Source organism: Eschscholzia californica, unplaced genomic scaffold (assembly GCF_041429995.1).
Source record: "Eschscholzia californica isolate CP2 unplaced genomic scaffold, dmEscCali1.0.p SCAF_1, whole genome shotgun sequence".
Classification (NCBI taxonomy): Eukaryota; Viridiplantae; Streptophyta; class Magnoliopsida; order Ranunculales; family Papaveraceae; genus Eschscholzia; species Eschscholzia californica.
The window spans coordinates 79,608,267-79,626,321 of record NW_028238198.1 but is presented as its reverse complement, the minus strand read 5'-3'; the positions used below and the strand labels follow the sequence as shown (position 1 = coordinate 79,626,321).

The 18,055-nt window shown below is 36.9% G+C and overlaps 2 protein-coding genes and 1 long non-coding RNA gene across 5 annotated transcripts; 2 read left to right on the top strand and 1 right to left on the bottom strand.

The window, feature by feature from the left end:
- Nucleotides 1-3,620: 3,620 nt before the first annotated feature.
- On the top strand, nucleotides 3,621-5,928 carry LOC147569654 (aquaporin PIP1-3-like). The gene is made up of 3 exons (XM_086656135.1): nucleotides 3,621-4,952; nucleotides 5,135-5,275; nucleotides 5,593-5,928. Exons 1-3 carry the CDS (start codon nucleotides 4,317-4,319, stop codon nucleotides 5,686-5,688), a joined length of 873 nt encoding a protein of 290 aa, XP_086512261.1. The 5' UTR covers nucleotides 3,621-4,316; the 3' UTR covers nucleotides 5,689-5,928.
- A 448-nt stretch (nucleotides 5,929-6,376) lies between these two features.
- On the bottom strand, nucleotides 6,377-17,550 carry LOC147569652 (mitogen-activated protein kinase kinase kinase YODA-like). Of its 3 annotated transcripts, none has more exons than XM_086656133.1 (13): nucleotides 17,103-17,550; nucleotides 14,218-14,846; nucleotides 13,352-14,062; nucleotides 13,055-13,142; nucleotides 12,665-12,727; nucleotides 11,780-11,940; nucleotides 11,618-11,693; nucleotides 10,878-10,937; nucleotides 10,689-10,796; nucleotides 10,267-10,506; nucleotides 9,760-9,851; nucleotides 7,068-7,817; nucleotides 6,377-6,957 (listed from the first exon to the last, which is right to left on the bottom strand). In XM_086656133.1, the coding sequence occupies exons 2-12, from the start codon at nucleotides 14,766-14,768 to the stop codon at nucleotides 7,235-7,237; spliced, it is 2,733 nt and encodes a 910-aa protein (XP_086512259.1). In that variant the 5' UTR covers nucleotides 14,769-14,846; nucleotides 17,103-17,550; the 3' UTR covers nucleotides 6,377-6,957; nucleotides 7,068-7,234. The 3 variants fall into 3 exon arrangements, with proteins under 3 accessions (XP_086512259.1, XP_086512260.1, XP_086512258.1); XM_086656134.1 differs by having other exon boundaries at nucleotides 6,377-6,938; nucleotides 17,103-17,525; XM_086656132.1 differs by having other exon boundaries at nucleotides 6,377-6,935; nucleotides 17,103-17,525.
- Nucleotides 13,908-17,470, top strand: LOC147569653 (uncharacterized). The gene is made up of 2 exons (XR_015231320.1): nucleotides 13,908-15,449; nucleotides 15,499-17,470. It is a non-coding gene; the product is annotated as an uncharacterized LOC147569653 (long non-coding RNA).
- Nucleotides 17,551-18,055: the final 505 nt, after the last annotated feature.

Sequence of the window (18,055 nt, the reverse complement as noted above, 5' to 3'; positions counted from 1 at the left end):
TTGTTGCAAGTTCTGCAAATTTTCATACTTTTATTTGGGAACCTGGTGATTCGTTTGTTTTTCTTTCTCTACACTTTCTCTCTTCGTATGATGGTCAAATCGTCGTTACGAGTATTCCAGATATTATTGAAAGAAGAGAGGCAGGAATCGTGATGGATTGGAAGAAGAATTTTAAGGTTAGAATTTTCATAGAGGAAAGTATGGTATTTGCAATCTTCTTCATCAAACTACAAGATGACGGGAGATGTCGAAATTTGTTGGAAGATTCTTTCTCACGATCGATCTTTCGAAATTCCTTGCAATATGAGATTGAAGCTAGTGCTATAATCCATATTGGTGTCTTTTGGTTATCATGCCCCTTCCATGCAAAGTGGGAATTACGGATCGCCATGATAGAATTCATCGTATGTGGGTGCATCACATTATTTTCTTCATCGAATCGGTCCGGGACGAACCTTCTGGGGAAAGGGGAGCTGATGCAGGGGCACCCGGCGTGGAGGCTTTTTCCATGGCCAAACCGGGCCATAGGCCGTCCGGCCATGAGGAGTAGTTTTTAGGAAGTCCCAATTTTAGTATGATTCTTAGAGAATCTAGGTTTAGGAAATTATGTTATTTTAGTATTTCCAATAAATGGAAAGGTCCAGATTTGAGTCTAGCTATTTAGGAAGTTGCAGTCTTTTAATTATTTAGGAAAGTCTAATTCAAGTCTATCTAGGAAAGTCCAAAATCCTATAAAAGGATATCTAGTTTGTCCATTATCCTCAGATTGAAGAGAAAACCCCTTTGAAGTTTAATAAAGTTTAGTATTTTCGAGTTATTTCATCTTTATCTTATCGTTCTTGTTAAGTTTATTCGTCTTCTTTAATTCCGCTGCGTTTCTACATCACAAAGGGGCCCTTCAAGCCCTCCTAATACTTCTCCAAAATGCACCATGATTCGAAGATTCGGAATGCTCGGAGGAACCATCAACCGTAGAAGGAGATTGAGGTACAAAAACATTCTAAGTGACCGTATACTCCGCAAAAAGTCCGTGGAGTTTACTAACAATGGTTGCAGACTAAGGTGAAGAACATTTAATAGTATAGGCCGCACTTTCAAAACAATTCTCAAGTTCAGATAATACCATATCAACTTTCATTTTAATCAGAGGAAAAAATACATGCAACTCCAAATAAAACGAGGGTCTCTCCCCAATACTTAATAAACTTCGACTCCATTGACAAAATAATTTTCTAGAAAACAATGGATTACTTCAGTTATCAAGAAAAACCATTCTAATGCCAACCAAATATTCGAGAACGGAATTTGAAGTGACATATTCAACCCCGAAAAAATAAACTAAGTTGTATCAAAGAAAGACTTCAAAAATTTACATAAGATATCAACTTGTTGTCGGTCAAGCTCGCATAAATTAAAATGGGGAGATCATGAGACAAAAATAAGTCTATCACACTTTGATATAACAAGACATTTTTCAACATAAGATATGTCCAATTCTATCGATGTTTCACATCTAACTGAAAGGACCTCAAACCAAATTAACAAAACCTGCAATTTGGACACCAAGACTGTTTTTTTGCAATTTGATGTCAAATTGGAGTGGGCTGATCAATTATAAAAGGATATTGAACAATTGAACCATAGTACACAGTCATTAGCTTTCAGAGTTGGAGTTTTCACAGTCCGACTCCAACATTAAATTCAAGAAATTTCTTCGGGTTTTATCATAATATTATGTTTGTAGCACTTAACTCAACACCAAATTTCGATACGCTTAAAGTCTTACATATATTTTTGGTCCTGAGATTTTCCACTTCTCCTGTGGGGCTATGGTTGCGCATTTCTTCCCATATGACTATAATTGGGTTTAATACATACTTAGTTTTGGTCAGATGATGGGGAAATGTACAATTTGACCTAAAATATGTAGATTTAACTCTGACATCGTATTAAGTTTGTAAAAACTTATTAACCAGGAAGCACTAATAATGGACTTATGGGATACACCTGCACATGAGATGACACTATTCATCATAGGGCAGAGAGAGAGAGAGAGGAGGACCACCATACCACTCTCACTTTAATAAGTGCAGTCATTTCCAACTAACTTTCTTTAGGATAGGGGAAATGACTTTCACTTTGGCACAATAATAATTTTGTGGAGCAAGCCATTTCACAGCTTCACAGATTCCAGTGTTAATGCACATGGTGCTTGTGTCACCACTGTCAAGCATTGTGAACTGGACCCAATTTGTTGTTCTAGCTTTGTCGATGTTTGGAGGAAACAAAAAAAAAAAAATGAACTTTCTAAAATTTTGGAGTAGAAATTTTTTTTGTTTCCTCCAACCCGCCACTACAAGAGTTGCCGACAAACTTCCATTAACAACGACCCTTTAGAAAAATCATCTTTTTCCTCTTCTTCGAATCACCTCCAACCACTACCACATGCGACCATCACCTCTCTCTCTCTCTCTCTCTCTCTCTCTCTCTCTCTCTCTCTCTCTCCTCCCTCTTTGTGTCTCTCATCCCTTTCTACTCCCTCCACTCAGTGCGGCAAAGGTGAGGGTCTCATTTGCGGGGAATACCAATCTAATTTCGGGAGAAATTCTACAACTAAAACGTAATTTTCGGAGACCGGAATAAAGAGAGAGAGAAAAAGAGATTCATTTTTTCAGCCAAAATTGAGAAAAAGGCGGTGCGCATAAGACGACTTAGTCATACCACACTGACTAAGTCAAGTTAAAACTGTGTATAACACTTTTAGTGGATGCATTTAAAATTTCCCAAGTGAAAGTCTTAGGGAGAAATTATGGGCACCTCCTCTACTCTAAAGGTCAACCTTAGATAAGGCTGACCAAAAGAAGAAAATTACTTTTACAAAGCCAAACCCAGTGTATGTGACCTAATTTTTGTAAAAAGAAAGTCTGATATGAGAGGACTTAAGGAAAAACAACTTGGTGAACTTGAGCTTTGGAGTGGGTAAAAATAAACAAGTTTCTCTTATCGTCCGCATTGTCTCTAGCTAAATGTCCTTGATCCTCATTTATATTTATGCGATTGAATTTTTACCAATAAAACTAAAAGGTTTGAAATCCGACTTCCACCGTGCCATATGCATATGTATGTACGCGTACATCTTATGTATAAATGGTCCTCTAAAACTTCTATCATGTTCGAAAGCTATGATTTGGAAGACAAGTAGAGAACAACCTATAAACAATTGTAGATAACCAAGATTGAATAACAGTTGGGATTTCAAAAATATAAACCTCTAGTCCACTCACTTGACCGGGCAGTTGGAGATGTGTCACATTGTCTTTAGATATTTTCGAGAAACAATTAAAAAATAATAACATTATAGACTTATAGTGGATTAAGTAACCAAAGAACAAGCCAACGGATGAAACCGTTAGCGTAATGTGTCAAAAAGAGTCTATGTCGCGACTCCCTTGATAACAAACATTGTCCACTAATTGATCTTTCTCCATACGTCGGATTACTCTAGATTTTGTAAGTTAATCGCCAATTTATTTGAAACAAATTGAATAGAAAGCCGATATCTACCTAATAGTCAATTAGTCATTGATGTATTCATAGTACTTTATCCTTTTCTGATCGGAGAGTTTTAGGTTTTTGCAAGAGTAAGCAGGTCGCCTGAACCTCAAAGAGAAATACAAACTAAACACAACAAGCAAAACGAACACAAAGCAAGCTAAGTAACTCTCTATGTACAATGTAACTTCCTTTTCTAAGTCGAACTACGCCAACAACATCTTTCAAGACAATCTTTCTCAAGTCGCCAGGCAAGTTGTTCACATCAAACTCCAAGTACTTGCACACTAGGCCTCACTTTGGATATAATGTCTAGGTCTTCTTCAATCATTACAATTGGTATGGAGTTAGATGTTTACAAACTTAACATGGTATCAGCAGAGCTTGACATACACTTGATACCTTTAAAGTTACATGTCCTCCGCGTCATTTGATAAGAAAAAAAAAATACATGTGTTGGATTCAAAGAAACCCACAAATGAAGGGAAGTGCGAGAATAGTCTAACGTATTAAAAGAGTGATATAGTAAACCCTCAATGTCTAGGTCATGTCACTCGTTGCCAATTAATTTGAGTTAGATGACCACACTTTGATTTGATATCTTATTCAATCAAAGTTAGGAGAGGTTAAATTATTTATCTCCCCACCTTTTCAGCTTTGACAGCTGAAGCAATATAGTAATATATTCTATAAATAGCCATGACATCTTAGGTCATAATAGTCATCACTACTTACTTAGGCTAAGCAAGAGTTGTGAGATAACAATGGAGGGAAAAGAGGAAGATGTGAGGGTAGGAGCAAACAAGTTCTCAGAGAGACAACCAATAGGTACATCAGTACAAACAAAACAACACGAAAAAGACTACAAGGAACCACCACCAGCACCATTCTTTGAGCCAGGTGAGTTCCAATCATGGTCATTCTGGAGGGCAGGGATAGCAGAGTTTGTGGCAACTTTCCTCTTCATCTACATCACCATATTGACAGTCATGGGTGTGGGTAGAGCTCCTAACAAATGTGCATCAGTGGGTATTCAAGGAATTGCTTGGTCATTTGGTGGTATGATCTTTGCACTTGTTTATGTAACTGCTGGTATCTCAGGTGGTCATATTAATCCAGCAGTCACATTTGGGTTGTTACTGGCAAGGAAACTGTCATTAAATAGGGCAGTTTTTTATATGGTGATGCAATGTTTGGGAGCTATCTGTGGTGCTGGTGTTGTGAAAGGATTCGAAAAGTCGTCGAATTATGAGATGTTAGGTGGTGGAGCCAATGTGGTTGCTCATGGTTATACTAAAGGTGATGGACTTGGTGCTGAAATTGTAGGCACGTTCGTTCTTGTTTACACTGTCTTTTCTGCTACTGATGCCAAGAGCAATGCCAGAGACTCTTATGTCCCTGTAAGTACGCCTTCCGAAATTTCCCTATCTTCTACTTTCAGTTTACATCTTTCGATAATCACAATCCGTGAAATTTAATATAATTTTTCCGCCAGTCGACTTTGAGATCACAAGAAAATAAGTACGTACTTTAAAAGTAACGCGCCAATATCGTGAGCTTATATAATATAATGTGAATGCAGATACTAGCACCACTACCAATAGGGTTTGCAGTGTTCTTGGTGCACTTGGCCACCATACCTATAACAGGTACAGGTATAAACCCAGCAAGGAGTCTTGGTGCTGCCATCATCTACAACAGACCTCATGCCTGGCATGACCATGTATGTATACATTCTTTCTCAATTTTTTCTTCTGTCTAATTCAAAGAGAAAATCACTTCTATATATATATATATATATATGTGTAGATATGTGTTTTTTGAGTAGAGAGATCATGCTAAATGACCCGGGAAATACAGCCGACCACTGGCTAATACCAATGTGACTGACTCTCACTAGACGGGCCATGTTGAGAGAGAAACGACCGGTCCAATGGGAGCCGTGCCACAGTGACGTTCGGCTATAATAGCTCTCATTTTTCAGACCATTAAGCATTAGTCATAAGTTAAACTAACAAGTTGTTACTATATAACTAACAGTGGATATTCTGGGTGGGACCTTTCATTGGAGCCGCACTTGCTGCTATGTACCATCAAATTGTCATTAGAGCCCTTCCTTTCAAAGCCAAGGCCTAGTGGCACACTGATACGATTTTCACATGGATGCTCATTTATGTTTTATTATTTAGATTAGCCTCCAATCACTTATTTATGTTATTCTTTTCTTACCTCTTATGTATTTATGAGCTCCTTGAGTGTTTCGAAGTGTTGCTAAATTATGGGAGTTGTGTGTAAGTTTGTCAATCAATTTGTTGTTGTTTTAAAGCTTTTCTATAAAGCATTTTTATCCGAATGAAATATCAAATTCAAATACAAGCTTATTAATACAGCATTTCATGGCAATTAGCAACATAAAGAAAATCATATCCTAGGGACGATGTAAGTTAGGGTTTCGACATGTCACATCCAAAACCCTAACTGTCCGTTTGCACATAGAGAGCGGGAGTGAGGGTTTTGGCCTTAACAATCATTAGCCAACCACCAACACCATGTTTCAGACACGACAGCGAGAGAAAATATTGCAACAGTGAGAAAGAGATAGACTTATCGGACTGAATCAGATAGACCGTGGTGTTGAGTTGCCGGTGAGAATGGGGAAGATGGTGGGAGGCTTGTTTTACAAGTGTGTATGAACAACCCTTGACTTGGTCAGTCTATGTGACGTGCGTGCTTAAACTTTCCCATCCGATAAAAGCTATATCCTTCTTCGCTATAACTACATTGACCAAGTTAATGTATTGTTTACAGAAACTAGATACAGAAATGGGGAGATCGAACTGTCTTGAATAGGGTTTAGTGTGTCACAAATTTACAGACAACGTTTACCACAGATTCCAGAGTAAACCCTAAAAGCAACAAATTGAAATAAAATGGTGGTGGAACTTTACTTTTTTTCCAATTGAAATGTGTAGAAAATACAACAGCAACATTACAGACACATGAATCCACAGTTGGGTCTACCCTGAAGATAGCAGCAGCAATGCATGAAGTAACAACAAATGAAGCCCTTAAAGCCCCCATCTATGACATACAAACTCCTCTTCCCCTCATCTGATTCCTGTGCTGCTGCTCCCCAATATCGACATCCGACAATGTTAATACACTCGAAACCCCAGTTTCCTTCTATTTATGTACATTATTAGCTCCCCCAAGATGCATATAACATAACATATTCTTCTTTTCATTACATTCTCTTTATGATTTAAAATATACGAACCACCTCTTTCCACTATACCCAAGAAAAATTCTTCTTTCTTTCTAATTTTTTTTGCATTAAAAGTCTCCGCATAACCCGAGTTTTAGGTTATTATATGCTGTCTTCCCTGCTTCGATAAAAAAATTCACCTGTTAGTTGAATGTTGAAGCAGATATCATTAAGAAATTTAATCATGTATCCATAATGTTGTAATTCTTCGGGAAAACAACAATGGGGCCAAATGGCCAATGATATTTACCTTTTTCAGCTCCTCCGTATATCCAAACCCTTCCCCGCTGATGTGACCTTCTCTATTGTACCAATTTTTGGTGCTTCTAGTCACTTAGATGAGACCACAAACCAACCTTGCCACCAGAACAAGAAAAAAAGTATCTGATAAAAAGGATCAGAAAATGCCACTTGAAGTCAACTAATATTGGTGCGGCTGAGCAATTGAAACTCGGGATTAAGATCCACAGAAGGGTTTGAATTCAGATAATGATGATTCCTACTCAACAGCTGCTGAGATACACGGTCAGCCAACCTTGACTGTCCATGTTCCCCCCTGGTAGAATCCCCTCCGTGGCCATGTACATGAATACTGAACGGCATTCCCCGATTCCCGTCATTATTGTCAGATAATGCGGCTAAACCACCACTACAACCTGTAGCCTGCTGCATTCCCCGAAAGAAGTCAGGATTGTGGTCACGGTGATAGGTGGAGGATCCATTTACCGTCGGTGGGCCTGGACTGTTTCCCGTGTTTGAAGATCTTGCCTTTTGCAAGTTTTCAAAACCACCTTCTTGCAAGTAAGTTGGTGGATGTTTCAGATGGTGAAAAGAAATGGCTCCATTGACACCACCAACTAGAGGCGTGGACGTACCGGATGTGGCCCGAGGACTGGATATGGGAGAAGGAGACCTGCCACTCATGTGTTGTGGTGATCTAGCGTGTAGTAGAGGGCTTCCGATAGGAGAGACAGGACATGAGATGTTTCTCCGCATATCACTGAGAATATAAAGAAGAGAAAAGACTGAGTCAGATGTGCAACAATTACCATTCCATACTGATAAACAAATAATATGTCAACATTCAAAAGAATAAATATTTTCTACGCATATCCCTTGCATGTATTTTCATTACTTCTACTTTAAAGATACCCAAAATATTTACTAATACACCTCAAAAGATGCAGATTGAAGTTAACCAACACAAAACTCGGCACATATATTTGGACAAGCAATCAAGTCTTCAACAGTCAAGTAGTAATAACCAAATTCATTTTATGATGAACATTTTAGAGATTAGGTCAATACTCGTTAGTGAAAAACAAATAATATGTTAACATTAACAAGAATAAATGTGCTGTGTTAAACAAGAGGGAGAAGAAAAACTATTGGTCAGTGGAAACATATTGACCCTACAAGTTTTTTGCTATAGATCATTTCAGTTGTTACCCAGTGCTCACAAGTGATTACTAAGAACAAGCATCAAAAGGAACTAGATATCATTATATTATATACATGTATTATGCATATATGATGTTTGGAGAAGCACTTTTCCGTCTCAGACGGTTTCCTTTGACAATGCGAGGATGTGCGACGCAGTAAAGAGGCATGGCTACAATTTTATATACCTTAATGTAGTATATTTTATTAGGAGTAATTTTTTGTTGTTGTAGTATAGCATCTTAATATTTTACCAGTAAACTGAAAGGATGTGAATGTTTGTTTCTAATGGGTCATTTCTACCATGTTGACTACCTCTACAAGTCAAAAGGAAAAAGGGGAAAGAATAACAAAATATTCATTTCTCACTTAAAATGACAAGAGGGGACGTAACGTCACTGACTTGTCACTAAAATGGACATGCCCCTGTACTGCTTAGAGAGGTGTGAGTTCTACTGTGGTATACTTATACCTATATTTTGCCTCGACCCGTCGAGCATGCACCACGATGCGCATGTCATGCGCTTTTCAAACGTCGTGCATATATATATACACATACTGTTACTTTTCTAGATCCTATATTATGTTACTGCTTCATGAGCTTTGAGGGCAAGAATCTTCAGCATGGTGTTTCATATACATGGAAATACTTGGATGGACACCAAGTTCTTTTATTTGTAGAGTATATGCACACCAAGTTTCCTCCAATTTTCCTCCGATTGTTACTTTTCTTATTTGAGTTGGAATGAAAAAAACTTATACTTGAACCAAATAGACGCATTTCATCCTTCTCAAAGGCAGTTGCCAAAATTTATTTTCTATAAAGTTCACTTCTTTCCCAAATCAACTTCCATAACTTCCACATATCTCCCATAACAATTTTCATAACTTTCTCTTCTTTCTTGAAACAAATTCCATAACTTTCTCTACTATGCCAGCCCAAGGTAAAGAGAGATAGATAGAGAAATAAATTAGAAACAATAGAAAGAATTTAGAGAATGCATTTTATAGAGAGAGAGAGAGAGAGAGAGAGAGAGAGAGAGAGAGAGAGAGGGGATATCTGAAATCTCTTCCAAATTTTCTCTCCTGATTTTTCTCTCTCTAAAGTAGTTACCTATATTAGAAAGTAACAAGAGTACAAGACAAACCAAGACATAGAAGAGGAAACATGAGAAGGTTATACTAGATTCAGTAAGAAGCAAATCCAAGTAAATTTCATGCTCAAATTCTTTTCCTGTTTTAGTTTCTCTTAAAATTGAGAATAATTTCGACAAATTTCGCTCCTGCATGAATTTGATGTACGTTTACTTCTGTTTCCATGGCTTAAATTTCGAAAAAATACAGCTGAAGATGGTCGAAAGTTTCTGTTTCCATGGTTATGGAAACCGAAACTTTCGACCATTTTCAGCCGAAGTTTTTTGAAATTTAAAACCTTTTGGAATAATATGTATATATATATAATGTACAGACTATGGGGGGAGAGAGAGAGAGAGAGAGAGAACCTGGATACTGGACTAGGCATTGCACTTCTAGACTGATAAGTCGTCAACGTTTCTGGATCCAAAAAAGAAAGATTTCTCGCATGCCCACCACCCTGACAGGACAAATGTTAGACCATTGGAACAACAGTAAATACTCTTACATGTAATATACAAGAATCAATCGGAGTCACAATTATATGAAGGAATCATGACTAAGATCCTTGCCTTCAATGCTCATGAAACAGAAACATAAAGTAGGATATAGAAAAGCAAAAATAAACATTTAGCGAACCCGTTAGTTAGGAAAGTGGGCCACTAATCAAAATATGAGTATCAAATGGACGAATTAGTCATTTATCAAACTAAAAGGTGAGGCATTCACTTTGTGGGAATTAAACCCAGAATAATAACGTGAGGCATTCACTTTGTGGTAATCAGACTAAAAAGAAACAAATTCATATTCATGTAGAAATCATCCATAAACAAACATAAAGCTGTCGGAGATAGTAAACTAAAAGGTTTTAGTACCATAGATCTCGCTCCATTCATAAATCCGGCAGATCGGTCAGAAGGCTCGGAACCAATAATGGGCCTCTCAGGAAGACCTGCATTCTTTATGAATGGATGTTCCAAAAGCTGAGCAGCCGTAGGTCGGTGTAACGGATTGCGCTGCAAACATTGCATTACAAAATCCTTGCAATTGTCTGAAAGATGATCAGGAATTGGGGGGAGTTCCTTACTGTTCCCAATCTTAAACATAGCAGCAATCTATTAAACAAAACATGAAACACAAATATAAAGAAGAGAATAAAGCAAGGCCAAAATGAAGAGCACGAGAGTGAACATATGATGCAGTTCAGTATACATGGAACAAACTCCAACTAGATACAATTCTGATGAACGACAATATAAAGGAAATTTAATGCTGTACTGCTTTCCAAACTACCGACCCCTTCATACTGGCTCCAAGGTGGTTTTGCTGTAGCCATCTCCAAAACGGTGCATCCAAGACTCCATATATCAACAGCAAGGTTACAACCACTCGAATTCTTTATAACCTATATGAAAAATGCATATATAAACCAAAAGAATGGAATAACCAATTACCAACATAAGCATTTGAATGTTCAAAGTCTCACCTCTGGGGCCATCCAGTAAGGGCTCCCCTTGAATGATAATGGAGCTGAGTGTGCAGTTATCTACATAATACAAATAGGAAAAGAAATTGAGTTCTTGCATAAGCAAAACCCATCGTCAAGGTTTCAGAATTCAAAAATTATGTTGACACCATTTGAAGTGCCCCCAAATGGCAGCTTTCCTAATATGTGTGTGTGTGTGTGTGTGTATTATCTCCAACTTCTTATTTATGAATTACGCAGTTTCCCTGATTTAGTAGCTGAATCAGACTTGTTCCTGACCTCTATTTGTAACATAACAACCTAGACAGACAAATATACACTTTAAGTTAGTAAGGATCCCTAGACTATGATTATTGATTAGTAACGTAAGGAACATTACTGCAGGATTGTGATAAACTTCGAATCATATATAATACCGTAGTGATATTCTAAATGTTTATGCATGAAATCAGCAATTTTTTTTCTATTTTAGTTGTTTATGTGTTATTTGATCTTGGATATGCATGATGGCCATTAGACTGTCCTCCATCAGAAATAAGCAGAAAAAATAACTACAAATAAAATTAACTAAAAAGATCAATGGATCATAAAGGAAATTGTGTTTATATGACCACACTATAAACATATAGCAAGTGTTAAAATGGACTAGAAACTAATTAAACACAACACTTGCATCACCAGCAAACCTGTATATAGAAACTATATTGACTAAACAAAAAAGAGTAAATTTGGCCTCTTACATGCTTTGCCATGCCAAAATCTGCCAACTTAACCCGTCCACTGGGATCAACAAGAATATTTGCTCCTTTGATATCCCTGTAAGCAGAAGCAGTTTAACATAACGTTTCCATCAATTGAGGAAAGCTAGAGACGGGCAAAAGAACGATGGAAGTTTGACATGCCTATGCACTGTACTCTTAGCATGCAAATATGCGAGACCCGAAAGAATTTGATGAGTATAACTACGGATTGCTGATTCACCAAGCTGCCCATAGTCTTGAAGAATCTTATAAATGGAGCCACCGGATACGTATTCCAAGTATATGTACAGTTTATCGCCTACCTATGAAACGGATAAGATTCAACTATCAGTACCCGGTAAACATTAAAGACATAATAGGACTGAATACTAATGTAGCAAAGCAGCCTACTATCATATTTGCTTTTTATATGGATGTTCTTTTGTCCACTTGTCCTCTTTTCCAAACTGATGGAAGCCTTTTACCACTTTCAGGCAAAAATGTGGATAAGAAAAAGGAAGAAAGAAATTCAAGTATATAAGTGCATTTGAACAACAAAATGGACTAAATGTGATCCACAAATACAGTATGAATCAATAGAGCAACCAAACGATAAAGCTACAGTAAGTAGGAATAGGAAAAGATCATTTGTATGAAAGAGAACTGCTAGATAGATGTTCTGACATCAAAGCACCTGTATCATGCAGAAGAGGCGTAGTAACCCAAATGAGAAAGCCAAAGTGGGTAGAAATAAGAAATGACCATTTGTACAAAAGAGAACTGCTACATAAACGTTCTGACATCAAAACAGATGTATCATAAAAATAGGCAATTTTTAAGAAGTTTTATCTTGAAACGGAGAACTGGGAATTGGGATAATTCCTAGCATGTGAACCATGAACGAGTGTCATGCGAAAATAACTTATAGACAACAGGAAATAAAGCAAGAAACCTTTTTATGAATAAGAAAATTACCATAAAATGGGAATTGTTAAAACTATTCATCAGATGCTAAAAGTTGCCCATGAAAATAAACAGAAAACATACCGTCTCAGAGCCGTAATATTGCACTATATTCTGATGCCTCAGACGACTCAGAAGAGAAATTTCCTGTCGAAATAGATCGGAAACTAAGAATATGCCTTCAAAGTAGTTGAAGTGGGGCAAGTCAATGAAACAAATAGACTTTTGTGTCGTTTTAGTTGATTTGAATTTTTTATCCACTTAATGGGATTAGATCTTAAAGCAAGTCTTTGTATCGAATGCATGTGCTCTCAGCAAAAGAAACAAGTCTGAATTTGAGAAGAAGACTTACATTCAGATCTGATTTTATTTGAGTATAAATGCATACAAGAACTCAAAGTATATAATTGAACTACACATATATAAAAGTCTAATTCAGATACAGATTTTTATTTAAAAAGCGCTTTGACTTACTTGAGCTAACTGTTTTGCACATTCCTTTGATTTAGCATCATCTGAAAATAGTGTAACCTCTTTCATTGCGCACATGTCGCCACTTTCACTATGACAAAGCAACAAAACCAAAATATAGGTACCTAACATTGATCAGAAATCAATAAACGGAAAATACAAATGTGTAGACAAGCTATAAGTATAGCTCCACTACCATGACAATCAAGAAGTGACTAAAGCAATCTCACTCCTTTTGACAATAAAAATAACAGAAATAATAACCTGGACATAAGACTTTTAACTCTTTTAGATATGTACCTGCTAAAACCGAGATAGACATGTCCAAATGTGCCTCTACCTAGCAGCTTTCCCTTCTTCCAGCGAGAACCAGGACTTGGTGGATTATCTTTTCTCCCTGGACTTCGTGGAACTAAGGATGGAGCTGCTGCAGGTGTGTTTGATAAAGAAAAGGGAGAAGAATTAGTGGGTGGAAGGGGTAAACGGTGACTTTGTTGTTTCCCATCATCAAGCCAGTTAGGCAGTGCTTCTGTAGCTGATCCTCCAGCCCGTGGATGGACAGGTGTGACAGCACCACTATTTATTCTAGAACCAGGGCCAGGACTTGCCATTCTAGGGCTGGGTATGGGTGAGCACTCAGGGCTACCCCTGCTCTGTTGCCAAAATAGCATATCTCCTCCAACTGAATTATGACCTGAACCTGGACTTGAGCACTGGCCAGATGCAACTGGAACATCCGTATGAGTCTTCCCCTCCCAAACAGAGTGGCTTGTACTTCTCTCGACGCCATACGCTCGCATCGGGCTTCTAGAAGGACTGGACATCGAGCTGTCTGGAGCACTCCCAAGAACACCATGTTGAGGAATATTTAAGGTGGGAGCATAAGTTCTTAAGCGACGCCGCCTCGATGACATTGATACCACTTGGTTATTGAATAGCAGATTAGTTGACTTCACTGAATCTCTGGGATGCTTGTCGCTGGTCATAGGGGAAGTGTCCTTGTGCAGTTTGCTTTAGCAGATAACATTAAATGTTAGATAGGTGTCATAACTGAAACAGAAAGAACTTCAGAACCATGGAGAGTTTACATACAATCATGGCATACTCATACCATTCATCGTGCAAACAACTCATAGATACTATAACATTGTATTATATGCACTCACCTAGGAAGGCAGTTGGCCGCATCTGTGTTCCCATTGTCAGAGTCAAATGCACGACTGAAGTTAGAAAAGTCTAGTGGATCATTACTATCGATAGAGCTATCACTAGAAACAGAAGCAGTAGCTATATCTCCATCAATATCGGTTGAAGTAGGCATCTCTGAAATACAATCGGGCTCTGGGAGACGATAAAAGATTGATGGCTGAGAATATTTTTCAGCTTCCACACGTGGTATACTGACTCCTGAATCTGTTTGGCCTACAACAGCTAAGCACACCCCCGGAAGTGGAAGTGGCTGAGCATGCTTCCTATCTTCAAAACTTTGACTCCTTGAAACTAGTTTTGGGGGTGATGGTGATCTAGATTCAGCCCGCGACCTGGAACCCATCTCAGAAACTGAGTCACTATGACGTCTTCGAGACCCTTCCGGTTTTACGTTATTCTTTTCATCAGATGAAGATCTGAACTTTCGCTGCAGTGTATCTATGAAACTCTCCTTGCTTGTTTTCTTCTTTAATTCTTTGGATGAAGACTTCCCCCACCACGAAGGCATATTTAACTTGTAACCCGATCCAGAAAAGAAAGATAGTTATATTAACTACTTTCTCTCTCCAAATCAATATACGTAAACCTGTCAGACATGCAGCAACAAAATTTATCATAAAAGACATACCCGAGAAGGTCCAACATTTCAAAATCCATAGTAACTTTCTCCACAAAAAAAACATCTCCAAAAGTTAGGTTCATCAACATTGAGCCAAATTACAATCTACACTGACAGTAAAAACAGACGACACCATAATCTGTAGAAAGAATAACTTTACATTAGCTAAGGGCGAAAGATGAATATGAGCAACCAATAACATGTACCCTAAATAGTTGATAGTGCCATATACCCCCAGATCTAAATATACTGATTCCACTCGATGGATATGCACCTGATTTCTGATGTATTGTCCATCAAGGAATAAAATTTCAGTTTTGGTGGAAATTTCGGTAAGTCGTGAAATGGAGATTATTAAACCATAATGAAGCATAAAGCTGATGTATATAATGGAGTAACAGAATATATTAGTTTATGGGGGTATTAACAATTACACGGTTACGTCTGGGGGTAAATTGAATAACTTCTTCACAATAACACCCGAAAGATAACATTCTTACAGATAATAGTTAGTAGTTAACAAACTCTGTTAGTTTGGAAGGTATCTTCAATTACACAGTTATATCAGGGGTGTTACTAAGATAAAATCAATTTATGCAGTTAAGTCTAGTTATATCAGGGGTGTTACTAAGATAAAATCAATTTATGCAGTTAAGTCTGGGGTAAATCATTCAAATGGATTTAAATAGCATTAAAAACATAACATAAAAATCAGGAGATATCTATGAGAAACGAAAAAGGAAGTGAAGATGAAAAAGATGGCGGAAGAGATATATACTTTTAGTTTTAGTTTCTCCAGATTTTTTGTTAGATTTCCTTTATGTCGGTCGAAATTTCCATCATGTCGGCAGAATTTCCAACAATTTCGGTCGAAATTTCCCTCATGTTGGTGGAATCTATGCAGGAAATAGTTTTAAGTGTGATTTCGTGCATCTAATCTTAAATATTGACCGAATTTTCGCAAAATTTCATTCCTTGTTGTCCATATGTAACCAATATATCATGTATGGTGCCTGGCCAGTGAACATCTTATCTGATATAGAATATTTACTTAGCATGTTAGCATTGTTTCATTTATGATGTTACACTTTTACTAAATAAGGCTTTGAACAATATAAAGTCTTGATCACTCCATTTGAAAATATTGTGCTAAAAGAAAATAGCACCAGAAACCGTTCAAGTAAAATGTTTCAACACCATCTGTTAACGTTCTTCTATGTTTTTCTTCATGTGTACAATCCTAGTCTTTCCGTACTCATGTTTAAACTACCGTATAAGCTTCCCTCCAATAGTATCACCAACATCGTGACTTTGAACCCAATGAGTATTGATCGTATATAAATACTATAGTTTCGCATGCTAGAATCATGTCAACAGAATAGTACAAACATAGAGACAAAAATTAGAAACTTCTAGTTGGATTTGAACTCAAAAAGGGAAAATGGGTTTAACCACAAAAATTGTTGGTTGGTAAACAGAACATTATCTATAGTTAATTCAGAGTATAAAATGAACAAAGAAGATCAAATGGAAACTTAAAATTACAGATTTCATCCAAAAATTTCACTGCATAACTGTAAACTGATAAAGATCTATCTCTTTCTCTTAAACAACAATTGTAATTATCCAAAATATTTTCTTTCGCTGAAAAACTTTGAACGGACAGCTACTGCAACTAGATTGGCTCTAAATAGATTATTTCCATTCAAATAACCAATAGCGAAGAAACACACTTCTTGATATTCTGAAATAGATTTTATGAAGTTACCAAAACAAATACCTATTATCCAAATGATTGAATTTAGGGTTCCTATTTCCGTATACCTATCGAAGTTCAACTACAAGTCTTATATAGCCTAGTTGAAAGTAGAAATCCTTTCTGGTTGAGAAAATAAAAACAAAATGAAGCTAGGAATAATACTATCTTAAAAATAAAAAATAACCACCTATGAACACTTTGAATCTTCAATTTTTATGAATTTTAATTCCCAGCAACCCCTTCTAATCCCCTCTTTTAATTCTCTCTTTCTTTTCTATCTGTATAAATCAATAGTGAACCATTAACCCTTTAAATCATCAATTGACAAACCTAACTAATTTTTTTTACAAATAACAACCTTTACATTTCAACAATAACAAATTAAAAGTCTTCAAATCTCATAAAAAAACGTTACAAATTATGATTAACAACAATAAACCCTAGAAACAATAAAAAGGAATTACCGTTTGAGTAACTGAGTTGAATCCTCCTCTCCTCCTAGTCCTCCCCCAAAATCAAAACCAAAATCAAAATCGAAATTGAATGTTCAGATCTTTGTTGTGGTTGTGGTTGGGAGCTAAGTGAGATTTGATGAACGAATTTGAATACTTTTTTTTTCCAGATTTGGAGAGCAAAAAAGTAATCAAATTAATCTTTTTTAACCTGTTCGCGTAATGGATGTTCGGCTACGTCGACATGATGATTGATGATGAGTAGACATATTATATCTCTTTCTTTCTTTCTTTCTTCTCCAAAAGATACTATATAATTTTAATTTCTTCTTTATAATTACAGTTGTACCGCAAACAGGTCTTTAATTAACTCATTTCAGCCCCTCTCTCTGAGTCCCTATATCTTGCCATCTTGGGTTAGGATGTTTTTTCTTTAGGCTAATTCTATTTTGGTCCCCAATACTAACCCGTTGTTTTGAATTTCATAAATGTCTGTCAGTTCGATTTGGTCTTTTAAGAGCAAAATGATATTAATCTCAAAAATATGCAAAACATTAATGTCTTCATCATCTCTCCTTCTTTCTTCCACTTTATCTCATCTTTCCTCCACATCGTATCACCCTCATTTCAGTGTTAACCTTCTTCTCCGACAATAAGTTGTCGACTGGTACGATCTGGTCAGCAACCGTCAACTTTTGAAAAAATATTTTTTCTTCTCTTTTCTCTCTCCTTTATCTGCCGAAATAGAGGATGATCCCCTTCACCAGAAGTATGATTTTCAGACCTTCAAAGGCTAGAAGAAGAAGAAGGCATAGAAGAAATGGAAGAAGAAGAAGAAGAAGAATAAAAGAGAGGAAGAGATAATTCATTTTTTAGGGTTGAAGATTACATGACAGTAGCTTATGATCTTTTGCCAGAGTAGAAGGGTGAGGTGGAGAGAAAAATGAGGTGGAGGAAAGATGAGA